Below are 15,568 nucleotides of genomic sequence, written 5' to 3'. Positions count from 1 at the left end.
GCGTATAGTATTACAAGCGATATGTCTTTACCACAAACCACACCAGCATATAATACTATGTATTTTATTGCATGTCTATGACTGACGCTACACTCTACTACTGAGTTTACAATATTGGTCATTCGTCAGATCTAAGTAGATGTTTGTGTTTTTTTTTTTTGCTCTTCAATAAAATTTAATAAAACATTCTCGATTATTTTCAGTCCATTATCATGTTGTTATTAATTTTACTTTCAGTTTTATACATAGTTTAACTGGTTTAAAATGTATACTCGCAAGTTTCTTCTATCGTATCACAAAACTGTTTCAAACTGATAACAATTGCATGTATCAATTTAAAGTTGTAGTCGTTATCGGCTAGCGGGCGAGTGGACCGGACGGCGACCACTTGGAATTGTGCGAAGCATCCGCCTTGTTAAAAATTGTTTATTAATAAATATGTGTTATATTTTACCTTTTTATTTTTATTTGTGTGTGTGCGTGTGTGCGTGTGTGTGTGTGTGTGTGTGTGTGTGTGTGTGTGTGTGTGTGTGTGTCTATTAAGTGATGATGAGTATTAAAATGTTTACAATCGAAATGATTTTGTGTTGCGCTTAATTTTATTCGAAAAACATCTATTGAAGGCACAATTTTCTTTGTATACATTTCTACTATATCGTGTCCTTTGCCTAAAGGTTATCTGGAAAAAAACTTATCTTCAGCGATAAGATAGCTTTTGTACAAACGCTTTTTCTTGCTTTGTTTGATTATATTTAGCAGAATAAAGAATTAATTTTTATAATGAAGACCTTAATTCAACAGATTGATACTTAATTTTTACTAAAATTAAAGTATCAAAATCTAGATATTTAGAGGTGTTGAACTAAGCTACAGTAACAAAACTCAGAAATAAATATAATTGAAGTTAATACAGTCTCTCAAATTTGACTTGAAGCATCAATTGAAACTGCGCCTCGTAAGTTAAACGAGACAGTCAGAACCAACCTCACCCAATCCTTTATTCTACTCGTCCCTTTATGTCAACAACGTATTTGAAGTTCTTCTGGTGCTGACAGCTCTAAAGAGTCACGATTGATAGGAAAAGTGGGAAATATGTGTGAATTAGTACTAAAAGGTTGTGTGTTCAAATTTGATTTGACACCTCTGAATATCTTAAATGTTATAGTTATTTTAAGCACTATTTCGAAAATGATGGTAGAAAAAAATTATACGGATGGCTTCAACTGTATGTTTTGGAAAACATTTCTTGGTATATGGGAAAGGCCCCAGTGGATAAGTGTGATGGATAAACTTCTCATTCTGAAAACAAGCATTTGTCCGACTTTTTCGAGCGGAGAAATGCAAAGTTTGTGTTAGTACGAGTAGAATAAAATGATTTTAAAATTAATTTGTAGAAAAATAAAAATTTATAATAGATTTCTTTTTACATGAAAACTAAAGATCACTTTCGCTCAAAGTAACGACTATTTATCAAGAGATTAAAAACCGAAAACGGTACAGCAATATTGTAAACGAAAAACGTTGTTGTTTAATCACTAACGCTTAAACTGTTATCTAATTGAAATGTAATTAAATGAATAGTTCAAAGCACTATTCCTTTCATTCTCGGGTTGTCTGGAAGAGATTGCTTTTTAACAATAAGATCGCCTGGTTGTACAATATGTGACTATAATTGCTTGTAATGTTTAGTTCTTTGTTTAAATATGCAATAAAGTATATTAATACTTATATAAATAATGTAATAAATTTACATATCCTTGCATAAATAAATATAAGCGGTTGGAGGATTACGCCCCGGCAGAGAGATCAAACGGCCCGGGTTTAGGATTGTAGGCTGAGAACCGACGAATAATCCTAGTCGAGTCGAGTAACACTGCCTTTTGCATCCTGGCTGCGAACAAACCGTCACGGATCCCTAGTTACCTCAGATGAGCTCAGTGAGCGACACTAACCAAGATTAAAGCGTGACAGATACTCGTAAACAGATATTACGTTAGGGGTAATTTCAGCGAACTTCACACCCCGCATGTCAACAATGTCGTGCGGTAGATCGGCGGATGTGTCTGCTTTTACGAGGTTTTTGTTATGCGGAATGGTGACGTCCACTAAAAACACCCTCAACCGAGCCCTGTCCATCACCACGATATCAAGCTTGTTCGGCAGTATCGTCCTGTCCATAGCGATAGTCAGTATTACTGGGACAGGAGGGCCGGACTGCGTCGCGTTTGAGTACGGGCACCGGTGAGTACTGATAAATGGCATTTTCTGTTCCACGATTCCGTAAACAAGTGCAAGCTCTTGGTGAACAATCTTTACAGCTTTGAGTGACTTACCGATATGACTACAGGCTCGACAGAAGTCTGGAGTGCCATCTGGATTTGCTTCCGGTATCTGTTCGCTTTTACCACCTGATCCAGTATTGCACAGACAATACCTTCGGTTACCCCAAAGAGGTCCCCGAATTGCAGTAACTGCACAGAGGCTTTACTATCCACGTGAGGCGTGTGGAGCGCCTAGAAGACCATCCAAGCAGCTCCTTTTCCATCCATACGGTCTCTCGGTCAGAGGTGAACAGTACGACCGGTTTTTCCCATTGCTCTTGAGCCAAAGATAGAGATTATAGAAAGATAGATATTATGGTGGTTTCATTATTATTATCATTATAAATTTAATTGATTTACGCTACAAAATATCACGCTGCGACTCGTCATAGCGAAACAGAAATCGTGACTGTCATCGAAGACAGTAATAATGCACTAAGAAATACACTACACACTTCTTAAACAGTATCATGGCGGTATGAAACAGTTAAACTAAATTCAAACAAAACGAGCTCGCCGTCAGTTCGTTCTGCGACAAATTCCAGATCTGCAACTAAAGTTCCCAGGAATCCGCTGAATATTGCATTTACTTCCGTCGCGTTACTCCAATTATTACCTACGTTTACATTGCTGTGTAAAGTAATATAAATATAATATTATCAGTGTTGCTATTTTCAAGCAAGTACAGTTATCCGTTAGTTTGTTTCTAACATCAAGTCAACTATATTATATATATTTATATAAGTTTATTTATTATTATTATTTCTTAACATTTCGGCATCGAGGTTTTTTCAGACTACACTTTGTACATAGTTAAAAGTATACAGGAGCGAACCCACACAGAGCGTGTGTTTTCAATTTCATTACATAAATTAAATAATGTTAAATTTGACATATTGTCAGTTCGTAACATTATTTTAATGAAATTTCTAATTCCCCACACACGAATCAATCACTCTGCTCGCAGCGCCGATTAAGATGAAAACAGCGAATGACAGGAGCTCCTAATCAATTAAGCGCTCGCAGCGCTGCGCAGCGCTCTGTACGCCTCGCGCTGGACAAATAATTACTCGAAATACACGAGCTATGTACGTTGCGGATGTTTGTGCATCGTCCTGTCCAGTCCCATCTCATTTGCCAACGTCAACATATATTGAACAATAAATTTAGTTTTCTACATGCGTTTTTCGTTATTTACTCTATGATTTTAAGGTGAGAATTATAATAAATAAACTAAAAATACATGACTTTGTATTATATAAATTGAATGAAAAATTTATTTTTAGAGCGTCAAAAGCCAAAGTTCGCAGGAATATATTGATGTAGGTCGTCTTACTAATACTACTTCAAAATATCTTTAATATCGTTTATGTCATCGTGTTTACGAATAATTATATTTTATTTAAACAGTATTTTCATGTTTATATACGTGACAACATGGCAACTGTAATAATTGCTTGGAACTGGGACCGGGAAATTAAACTATGCTAGCTCTGAAATTAAAGAAATGACATTCAAAGTTTAAACAATCTAAAATAATGTGTTTTTTTTTTAAGAATTAAAAATATTGAACTATAATGTCATGGATTTTTTTTTAAATAAAACGTGTCACTACCATTTTTATAAATTAAATAAAAGCACAAGAAAATTATTAACAAATATCCGAAAATAGAATTTTCGTCCGTTCTTGAATTCGGTAAACAAATACAAGTAAATCGAAATATTCTCCAATTCATTAAAGTTCGTGGCGGACAGCAACGTAGATGGCAACTACCCCACCGATCCCGGACTTGGACGGAACCCCGGGATTCATAACCCTGGATTAGACAATGTGCTCGCACCGACAACTTTTCGTTCGCCAGTATTAGTTTCCCTACTTTATTTCTGTTTTCGCTAACACTTAATTAAAGGAACATTTAAATGAATAAAAAAATAATGAGGTTTTCATCTTTATTTGTTCTCGTTTATGTATTTAAATATAAGCTATGAATATTTTTGGAAGAAAAATTCTTAACTTTTTTCACAAAGTAAAACGAGAATTTGTAATGAGAACCCTCGAAACCCTTGTGAGATTTCCTTTAACTGATATTAGATTCCGTTCGATTAGAATTTTTTTACGAAACATCTAGAATCGTTATCGAAAATTTTTGTAAAGTCAAATATGGCTTCCTTACGACTGAAATATGTACGGGTTCGTTCTAGTCACAAAAGGAATAATTGATGTTGCTTTTTCAATACATTTGAAAGGGAGACCGATTTAGTGGATTCACAAATAAATATACTCTACTGGGCCGTAGTGTAAGAATGTTAACATTTGATAGTATGAAGCAAAGGTCAAACTCACCTCGTGACACCGATACCTTTCTCAAATATGATTAATCAATAATTGAAACGTATAATTAAGCGTTCAAGACTGTACTTCTGGTATACTTTTTACCAGTAATATTTCGGACTGTCACTCCTACTTCACTATTGTAGGTTGTCTAATAGAAAGGACTATTTCAAAAGTCAATGTCTTGTTGCCTAGCTTAATACCTGGCAAATTTACAAAGTAGTTAAGATAGCAAAACGAAATGACAAAAATCACGTAAGATCGATAAGTGCCTGTTCGGCTAAAAGCGTATGACATTGATTTTATTAACTCATGTATGGGTAATGAGTGGATAGATAAATAGGTGTATTTATGTAATGCAATGTAATGAAATGTATGTGTGTATGTGTGGGTGTGAGTATATGTATACATCCAATTTTTTTAAATACCCCTTACTAACAGTAACATAGGTTAAGTGTATATTGTAAGTAGATAATAAGTGTACATATATGATAACTAGCAAATAAATGTAAATATAAACATAGATAATAAAAATAATAATATGTTCAGAAACTACGACGAATGGAATGAATGATGTGTATACTGTTTTCTATTATTATTGTTAAAAAATAATTATTAAAAAATAAATCATTATGATAAAATAATAATATCATTATAATAAATCGCCTGTGGTATTAATATATAATGCATACTAAACAAAAGGAATGGGGATTTTGAGCCCGTGGATGTTAAATTTTTAAATTAAAAAAAAAAAACCATCAATGGTAATGAAAACGGAAAGAAAAAAGTCCGAAACTTAAAATATAATTTCGGCTTCTATCACGTTCTTATCATGAAAATGTTGAAATGAAATAGTGTTTGGTACATTTCAAACTAATTTCTGCTGAATGAGCTCGAGTAACTAATAGAAAATTATTAGTTTTAGTTTTCACGATATCAGGCTATCTCTAAACTCGACGACGCTCCGCTTACTCAACTGGTCAATATTGTTGCTTACGTAATCTGCTGGCTTTAAATATTGATGACATTGTGTTTTACTATTAGCTACAATATATATTTCATTTTTTTTAGTAGATAGTCCGAATGTTTTAATTACAATCCAGCGAAAGTCATGAGTAAGGTAAGGTAAAGGTATTGAAGTATTGTTTGATAACTTTTGCGTAAAATGAAGTTTTTTTTCTATCTGAATACAAATAGAAAACAAAAGTCTTAAAGACGACCCTACAGTCAAAGCAGACGATTCCAAACAGTAACATAAAAGGATAATGAATACAGCAGATGTTTTTTATGGAAACAGACTACCGATAGAAGTTCACGACATCGTCCGATCAAAAGTTACTCCATATCAATAACGGTTTATTTCCGAGCAGAAGTTGGGACTTAGCGGACTTTTATAATTACGTGTTTTGTTGAACGAAACACAATGCAGCTGGGAAGCTCGACAGAACCATACCGCATAACAATACTTGAATTATAGAAATATAATTTAATGGAAAACGAACAAGAAAAGTACGTCAGCATGTTTAGTTTTCTAATAGTTTATTTTTTATTTTATAAGTACTTGAGTTCTCGTAACGTAATGTGTAAATAATAATGCTATATGTATATATATTTATAGTTGCAGTGCAATAGTGTTGGAAGTTAACGGCAATAGTCACAAGTTCGATTTCCACTCGGAGCGAATATTTGAAATATACTTACAAAATATTTTATTCTGGAATGAGTTCCTGTCACAGCGCTTTTTCTAAGCATAAGATGATTACCGAGTAACGATTATTACCAGACAGCCTTTGCCACAAATGTCTGGTAACAAACGTTACTCCTGCTAAGCTGTGTGGCTACGGCATTAAAGAATATAGCCATCCCCTCTATTCCCGTGGGTATCCTAAGAGGTGACTAAGGGATAACACAGTTCTACTACCACCTTGGAACTTATAAAGTCGACCGGTGGCGGGATAACCATCTAAATGTCGGCTTTAAAGTACACATGTCGAAGATGGGCAGCAACGTCTTTGGGGCGACAAAACCAGCCCTGTAGTCACCAGCCCGCCTGCCTAGTGTGGTGACTATGGGCAACACACATAAGTTCACGCCATTTATGGCGCCAACTTGTGAAGGCCTATGTCTAGCAGTGGAATTAAGTGATGAAGCGTAACTCCTAGTTAAGTATTTCTCTAAAAACCCGCTGTGGATCATAGAAGTAATATTTATGTATCTCTATAATCTGTTGAGACAGTTGCTCCTTATGAAAGCTTTTTTGTACGTTCACTTATTTTTGATTGATATAATTTGTCCCTGAATGTTTAAGATGAATTACTTAAACGAAAGTTTTATTCAACTTACTACGAAATATAATTTTGTTACTGTTGTGTTTTGTAAACTCACACTCTGACTGCGGCTTTATGTCTTGTTTTTCTCGTTTCCGTAATCATTTTTCCGGCATTAGCTACCTTGGCAACAGATTTCGCAAATGTTCCTGGCCATTACAACAACACTGATATCATGTAACTTATTTTTGACTGCTTAAATCCGCAGGACACGCTAGTGTTTTCGTTAACCATAGGAAAATAGAAGAAAATAAAGGTTATTTTAATGCAAATTATTCTAATACTTATTCTAATTCAGTTAAAATATCACAGCTTTAAAGTGTTCTGATTTTGCGTCGACTTAATATAACAATAAGACGAGATTACGATTTCAATTTGAAATCGTAATTACCAAGAAAACTTAAATCCAATTACAGCATTTTTTTTTTCAATATACGGAACGAATAAAACAATACAAATAAAAGGAGACCAGAAAAGTCGGATCGCACATCTCAAACATCCAACAATGACATAAACGCCCGACGACGAAGTGCTTCAAGAAATTCTAATGAAATTCCAATGGATCGTTTTTGTTCTGAATAAAACATTCATAGCTATTTGTAATCTGAATTAAAACGGAGAAGGGTTATTTGTGACGGGAAAAGAGAAAAAGGCAATTATTGTAATGGGAGAGACGGTAATCGACGGAGCGGAAATGACAATTATGCAGATTATGAATTGTCTTACGGAATTAATGTGCGGAATTATAACTAGCGGAACGTTTTGCGCTCCGAGCTTGATTTTTTCACGACATTTTTCTTTTAATGATCGCGTACAGGTTTATATTTTTTTAGTGTACTCAGAAGATAATAATTTTGTCTTGGTTCTCACGACAAAGACCTCATCTCTCTTTAACCAAAAAATGTATAATCGATTAAAAATAATATTGAAATAGTGCACAGTCCACTGCGTAAAATCTAAAACGTTCATTTTACTTATCAAATATTTAAATGAGCAGGTCAACAACCTGATAAGACTACCGGTTCATTACATGGAAGGGCAGGTAGCCTGCAGCTCTGAGCCGAGAGGCCGCAGAACGCAACAGTTGCGAGCGACCGACCCTGCGCCTTCGGACACCGTCTCTATTAACAAACACTAAAGTTTAAATTAAATTGAGGCGGCGGAATCAAGGACGGTGAGAATTATCTAGAGTGGGATGTCATCTCCGAAGTTAGGTTTAATTAAAGTTGCCACTCGGAGGTCGGTTAAGACGATTCCTAGTTCTGAATTTCACTTCGTTAACTATTTGCATTTTGTGTATTACTTTATAGAGTTCGCGATCGACTGTAATTCCTCAGGATTTATCCTCTGCGCGCTGGAATTTAAACGAGAACTCGCTTTTGAATCTCGGCTTTAATTGTACGTAATGCCAACTCGTGAATAGCGGCGGCGGAGAACGTGTAGTTATCGAGCGCACTCATTACTTTATTACCTACTTACGTACTACTTAGCGTTCTGCTGATCGTACATTCAAGAGTCAGTAAGAAATACATAAAAAAGAATCCTATAAATAAAAGAGTATAGGTACAGGCAATATTAGCGAAAACTACACACACACACACAAACATGCACGCACGTGACGTCGCCTGTATCAACCGGGCCACTAATTAATTAGCACTATTTCATACCCGAGGTGATCTAGTAGGTGTTATGTTAGAAAAATAATTAGAAATATTCAATAAATACTTATTTTACTTAAACTTATTGTGACTTTTTTATAAATTAAAACACAAGTAAACCCAAACTAAATAAAACACGACTAAGAAAGTTACAGACGATATCGAGTATTAGTCTAGACCATGGTGCACATAAAACTGTCTATTTTCGTAGAAATAAGCAATCGTACACATGACATTAACAGTTGGCACTTTGACACTGCACGAAGTGACGACCAAACGCCACTGTTTACCATCGCCGAGCGAATCGTGCCAGTTAGCGTTAACTACCGAATTTAAACACACTTCCTTAAAGGGATTAGCAAACTCCATAGTATTAGGAACGAAGTTCTATCTCGCCCTTAAGAGGATTAAGCGATACGCAGTAACCGGAGCGCAGTAACAACCTCTAGCACTTCAGGTGTACACAAGCACAATCTTCATTTGCGGGTCGCAAGCTCCGGCAACGCTATAATTGAATCTATCGAGAATTGTCGACAGAATAGACTTCAGTTGCTCGTTAACGGAATTTATCGACCGTACGCTGGAGTTGTAGTGCAGATGCAGGGGCCGGTTGATTTTGATACTGAAAATATGTTATTAAATATGGTGTAGAAGGTTGATGTTGGATAGATATACAACAATTGTAGTGAGGATGTATTTATTTGAGGATAGATGGAAGCTTTGACAAATGACTTGAACACAAACGTGCCAATCGCAGCGACAGACTGGACGACTACAATAACGACTTACAATATACCTTACACTATTATTTATAATATTACCAACATACAAATTTACATTTATATAAAAACGTTACAGATTACTTATACATGGGTCACAGATAATATTGCGTCGCTTACACATGGCAAATATATTAGTTGAAAATTCCACTTAATAACGATAATATAAACCACCAAACCAGTAGACCCGACTGAAATATAACGGCATTTAGTGCGATCATACAAAGGAATATAACCTTCAATTTAACTATAAGGCCAATTTTTACGAAGAATCTTATACTATTAAACGAGCAATTCTTGTATATATATATATATAGAATCTGAATCTCGGAAACGGCTCCAACGATTTTCATAAAATTTAGTATTTAGGGGGTTTCGGGGGAGATAAATCTATCTAGCTAGGATTCATTTTCAGGAAATGTCGTTTTACGATATTTTTTTCAATTCCTAAAAACAGGGAGTTTTTAGGAATTGAAAAAAATATCGTTAGAATACGAAGGTAAATTTCGCATAAGTCAATGAAGTTGAAATAGCTCGGTGGGAAATCGGCCGCTCGGGATCAACCGAGAAGATCATGGTTCAAATCCACATGTCCGGGATCAATTATTTTTCTTTTTCTTTTTCTAATTGCACTCGTTATTTTTAATTTAAATAGACTGTTCTTATTTTTTATTATTATGTCGGTAAAATCGAAAAATATTATTCATATTTTATCAATATGTAATTCGTATTTATACTTTATGATTTCCAAAAAACACGATTTACTAAAAATACCGAGCTTAGCTCGGTCACCCGGGTACTTTAGTAAAACTGACAATAGAATCGAATTTGTTCTCAAATTTTTGCTTTCCCCAGACAGAGGTATACCCACTAAACTATATAGCTTAGCGTATATGGACAACCGTTTCAGTGTCGTGGTGCGTGTACGCGCCAAAAAACTGGCGGTTTGCAGATTCGTTTACCGGTCGAAATTTATTTGTTGTTATTGTATTTGTACAAATATTTCTTCCTGGTTTAGATGTCTGTCCGTTTAGGTCTCCTCATCGTGTCTCGGAGAGCACGTGAAGCTGGTTATTACCAAATATCCTCATTACAGCCTATACAGTCCACTGCTGGACATAGGCCTCCACAAGTTTACGTCAAAAATAACGTGAACTCATGTGTTTTGCCCATAGTCACCACGCTGGGCAGGCGGGTTGGTGACCGCAGTACTGGCTTTGTCGCACCAAAGACGCTGCTGCCCGTCTTCGGCCTGTGTATTTCAAAGCCAGCAGTTGGATGGTTATCCCGCCATCGGTCGGCTTCTTAAGTTCCAAGATGGTTGTGGAACCTTGTTATCACTTAGTCGCCTCTTACGACACCCACGGGAAGAGAGGGGGTGGCTAAATTCTTTAGTGCCGTAGCCACACAGCACACCAAATATCCATATTAAACTAATAACAATAGTTTCTAATCCGCCACCCTTCGGTGGAGTAGCGTGTTGCAATTAGCTCCAATCCTAGTCCAACATGGAGAAAGTGGCCTATGCCCAGCAGTGAGATGTCACATATATGACTATATGATATATTTGTATACTGTATCTATGTTTTATTTATCAGTGAAACTTATACTTTTAAAGCCGCTTAAAAACTAAACAACAATTTGAAAAAAAGTATCAAACAGTAGCAATGCGGGTATTGCTGATTTTACAAATTGATAAAATATGAATAATATTTTCCGATTTTACCGACATTCTAATAAAAAACATGAACTGGTTATTTAAATAAAAAATCACGAGTGAAATTAGAAAAAAAGGAAAAATATCGATCTGAAGACATGGGGATTTGAACCGCGGTCTTCTCGGTCGACCGGGTCATGAAGTCCTCAATAAAATCATAAAACGCTAACAACGCTTATATTTTTCATTTTACATAAAAAAGCACTGTATTGAAAAAACTCGTTGTTTGTGGAATACGCTCTCTAATACATATTCTCTGCAAGCTATTCCATCTCAACGCAACTCGTCGATCTAAAGCCCTGGCATTATCCATACACATAGATGAAACGGTCTAAACAAAACAAAAACGGTATAACTAAAAGGAAATTAATAAAAGAAAATATGAAAGGGGCATGTAAGTAGGGTCGCCATAAAACACGCGGCCGCGGTGGGGCGGCCCGGGGGCGGCCGCGCAATTATATGTAAATCCGGGGCACATTAGCGCGCCGCCGGCCCTGTGTCCACTGGAGCGAATGGTTGTATTGACGGTCCGACACTCTGATTTTTTTTGCTAGATAATTTTTTATTAACATTAGTTATTCTAAAATTTATCTTTCGTGGTTTTAGGACAAGAAGTATAAAATAATTATTTTTGTAATAAATTTCTACTAAATTAATAAAAAATATATAAATTTACGACCATATCAGCATTTATAACACAACGTAAGTGTTGTCCTTGATTTCGCTCATATTAAAATCTTATAGATAATCAAGTAGTATTTCAGAAGGTTAATATTTAGGAAAACAAGTCTATCTATAAGATAACCGATAGTAAATCTTCTTGCACTGTTTGCCTCGCTATATAATATACTTACTCATGACCATGAGTTGACTGGAAGAAATCTCTTTCAGAGATAAGTCCACCTTTGCCATAAACCTTATTATTATGTTGTTGTTACATGTATTTTTTGAGTGCAGTAAAGTATATATATAACTGGAACTTTTGAACTTACTAGGACACTATGTATACGTCTAACTCAACTGTGAATAAATAAACTATATTAATATTGTCATGTAAATAATGCATTAAGCGAATCATTACATAGTATATGATAAAAAACTACTGTACTTATGTACGTACGTAAGAAGTTATACTTCATTGGCTAGCTAACTTCACGTTGCTAACTTTTTCCTCGTTGACTAGCTAACTTTAGGGTGTCGGTTTTTGTGATGGTGTGCGTACGTATGTAAAAAATTACTCTCATCACTTTTCCCTAACGGCCTGAAATAAGTATAACTTCAAAACAAGATCATATACTCGTAGATCTCGCGTCGGCTCCGACAGCGGGCACGCGGTGCGCGGTAATACGAGTTTAACAGCGGCCCGCGCCACTAACGCGATAGTTGACACAACCTGGCAGCTTGTACGTGAAATAATACTAATTGAATACGCGATTTAGATTACCATTATACTAAATTCGGTTTCCTCGCCCCTCGCACTCCTCTCCGCCCGCCCTCGCCCTGCCCCCGCGCCGCCCGCCTTACCGCCCGACGCGTGTAATGGACATTAACGGTTGTTTCAAATGACGCGACATTATCGCAGTAATCGCTACCACTCGCGACGTTTATTTACAAGAAATACTCTGTCGTCTTTATAGTATCGTCGTTGTAACAATGAAAACAATGATTGATGTGTAAGGTAAAAAATATTTACAACTCTTTGTTTAGTATTGATTTTTTTATAACGTATTTTTGAGAATACAAACGCGAGTAGTTACGAAGAACTCCATGCCACATTACAATATTTAATTATTATTTTTTTGTACTAAAAGAATCTACACAATTTTAGCATTAGTTAGCGGTTGTATTATTCGAATATTTGAAATGCCTTTCTTATGCGGATCTAATGATACGGCTATGTGACTGTCTACCACAATATTACGGCCACAGCGAGGTTACGGCATTAATTACGGTATTAAGTGAGACGTCACTTAGCTACGAGTTATAGCGATAATATTGCTACGCCATTTGATCGTACTGTAAGACGTTTGTTGTAATTGAACGCCGAGCCCTAGTGAAGCACATCACGTGATATCTAATAGTCAAAACATATTGATAGCGTTCATCATCATCATTACAGCCTATACAGTCCACTGCTGGACATAGGCCTCCACAAGTTTACGCCAAAAATTACGTAAACTCATGTGTTTTGCCCATAGTCACCACGCTGGGCAGGCGGGTTGGTGACCGCAGTACTGGCTTTGTCGCACCGAAGACGCTGCTGCCCGTCTTCGGCCTGTGTATTTCAAAGCCAGCAGTTGGATGGTTATCCCGCCATCGGTCGGCTTCTTAAGTTCCAAGGTGGTTGTGGAACCTTGTTATCCCTTAGTCGCCTCTTACGACACCCACGGGAAGAGAGGGGGATTGATAACGTTATTGATGTTAAATTTAGATTTTAACATATGTTATTTTAATAAACGAATTTATTTGATGTGTTATTATTATCTTATGACATGCACTTTGGTGTAATTGTGTAAAAAAAACCTTATCTTTAATGGTCACTGTTTCGATTTCCGCTTGAGGGAAATAAAAACGTAATGAGCCAGATTAGCGGACCAAGCGCAAACACCCCTCATATATCCTCAAGCAAAAGCCTCCTATTCAGAAATATATGTTTGAAAACCGAACAGTGTGACATTTACAGACTATTTCAGTTCAATGCAGTGCAGAGATCACAAGATTAGCGTGTTCAAACGAACAAAGTGCTCAGCTATACAATATTTTTACAGATAATCTCGATCTCAACAGTCGAAGTCGTAATTCGTAGTTCAATGTAAAATGATCCTTAGCTCGTCGTTTATGTTACAATGAAACGAAAAAATTATGAATTCGTCAGTTCAGTTTGTATATATTTTGATATATCGTACAGAAATCTGACCTGATAAGACTGGTTAAAATATAAATAAAAAAGGGTTGCCGGAATGTATGTACGCACATACTTTCTAATCGTCTAAATTTACAAAAAAATATGGTGGTACAAATTTCGCTGAATCAAGTTATTTTTAATATATTTTTCTTTTTTACTGTCAAACAAAATTTATTTTCTTTAACGTTTTTATTCAAAATTTGTGAATCTAACAGTAATAGCTTATAAGTGGAAATGTACTTTTTAATGTACCTGTTTTGTGTGCCTGATCAACGTGAAAGATAAACGCTATCAGCAAATGGTAAAAGTAAAAGCTTAAAGAAATAAATAAATTTATTATTATTATTATTAAATAAACTTCTTTAAAAAAAAAACAGAACAACCACTGCAATAAATCCTAAAACGAACACTTTCAAACAAAAAGAAATCTTGAACAATATCACTAGTAGTGAAACAGATATCGAGGACGAAGATTCAAAGAAAACTATAAGCCATCACTTCGTTCACATGTTTTCATTCGTTCTTTCAGACAGATATTTTAAAACATTCGCGGCACCACGTTATGATCAGAGCTTCGGTTTGATAAAATTCAAATAAATCCCAGTAAAGACAGTGATGGGTTCGCAGATCAAGCGCTTGTACATTATCAGGATTCGGCTTGATAAAAGCAATCGTCGACTTCGAGATCGAAGGAGCTTTGCGCTGCTTTATTTGAAACGCGTATCGGGTTCCCTTCGTGTTATACTAAATAAAAATATAGGCTAATTTTCTTCAGCTTACTTGCCGCCTGACCAACTCATAAGTTAACAATGGTAAAATATTCCTATTCACAATTGTTAATCTAAAAGTTGTAGTTTCTTAAATGTGACGAAACATTACGATTGTCCTGTTCTACGTCCTGTTGTTAAACTCTATTCGTAGCTTATGTGCTAGATAAACTTTATCCAGAACTGGAAAAACGGGAGTAAGTAAATAAATCAAATAAACTAAAGCAACAAATGTGATAATTCAGTTTTGTACGAAACAGCGAGAGATCCCCGAAACCGAAAGTGCCGGGAAAGCAATAAGGTCGCAAATGACGCGTCCTCCATGCATACGAATGACTCGCCGGAGACTAGCGGCCACGAGCTCACTTCTTACATGCTCTGGTCCGAAGGAATTTCTTACGTTTTAAATAAATAATGTTAAAATTAAAAAATAGTTACAAAATCTAGAAAACTAATATACAGAAACATGAAATAGTTTGATATATATTCTGTCCAGTCCCACCGGCTTCTACTCATACCAACTGGTGTGCTGATGAAGTAAATCTCAAGAATATTACCCCGCAGTAAGTAATTTTGTTTTGTTTCTGTTAAAACAACGATAACACAACCAACTCATCCTAACATAATACGTTCATAATAATCGTAATGAGGATTTTAAGGAACTTGAAATTTAATGTCGTCAGAGATTATTTATAAAAATGTATTTTTAAATTTAAGTTTGAATGAACCTAATTTTTTCTTTAAACTGAGAAGGTTACCTAG

General features: G+C 35.7%; 1 protein-coding gene across 1 annotated transcript in view; it reads right to left on the bottom strand.

Annotated features, from left to right (window-relative positions):
• Positions 1 to 259: 259 nt before the first annotated feature.
• Positions 260 to 15,568, bottom strand: part of LOC123659199 — a 38,019-nt gene continuing 22,710 nt past the window's right edge. Inside the window, exons 5-6 of the mRNA XM_045594451.1 lie at positions 1,953 to 2,408; positions 260 to 411 (exon numbers count right to left, since the gene is read on the bottom strand). Coding sequence (XP_045450407.1) covers positions 260 to 411; positions 1,953 to 2,408 — 608 coding nt within the window. The remainder of the gene's footprint in view (positions 412 to 1,952; positions 2,409 to 15,568) is intronic.

This window comes from Melitaea cinxia, chromosome 13, assembly GCF_905220565.1.
Source record: "Melitaea cinxia chromosome 13, ilMelCinx1.1, whole genome shotgun sequence".
NCBI lineage: Eukaryota > Metazoa > Arthropoda > Insecta > Lepidoptera > Nymphalidae > Melitaea > Melitaea cinxia.
The sequence above is the reverse complement of the archived record's forward strand: the minus strand, read 5'-3'. Positions and strand labels throughout refer to the sequence as shown.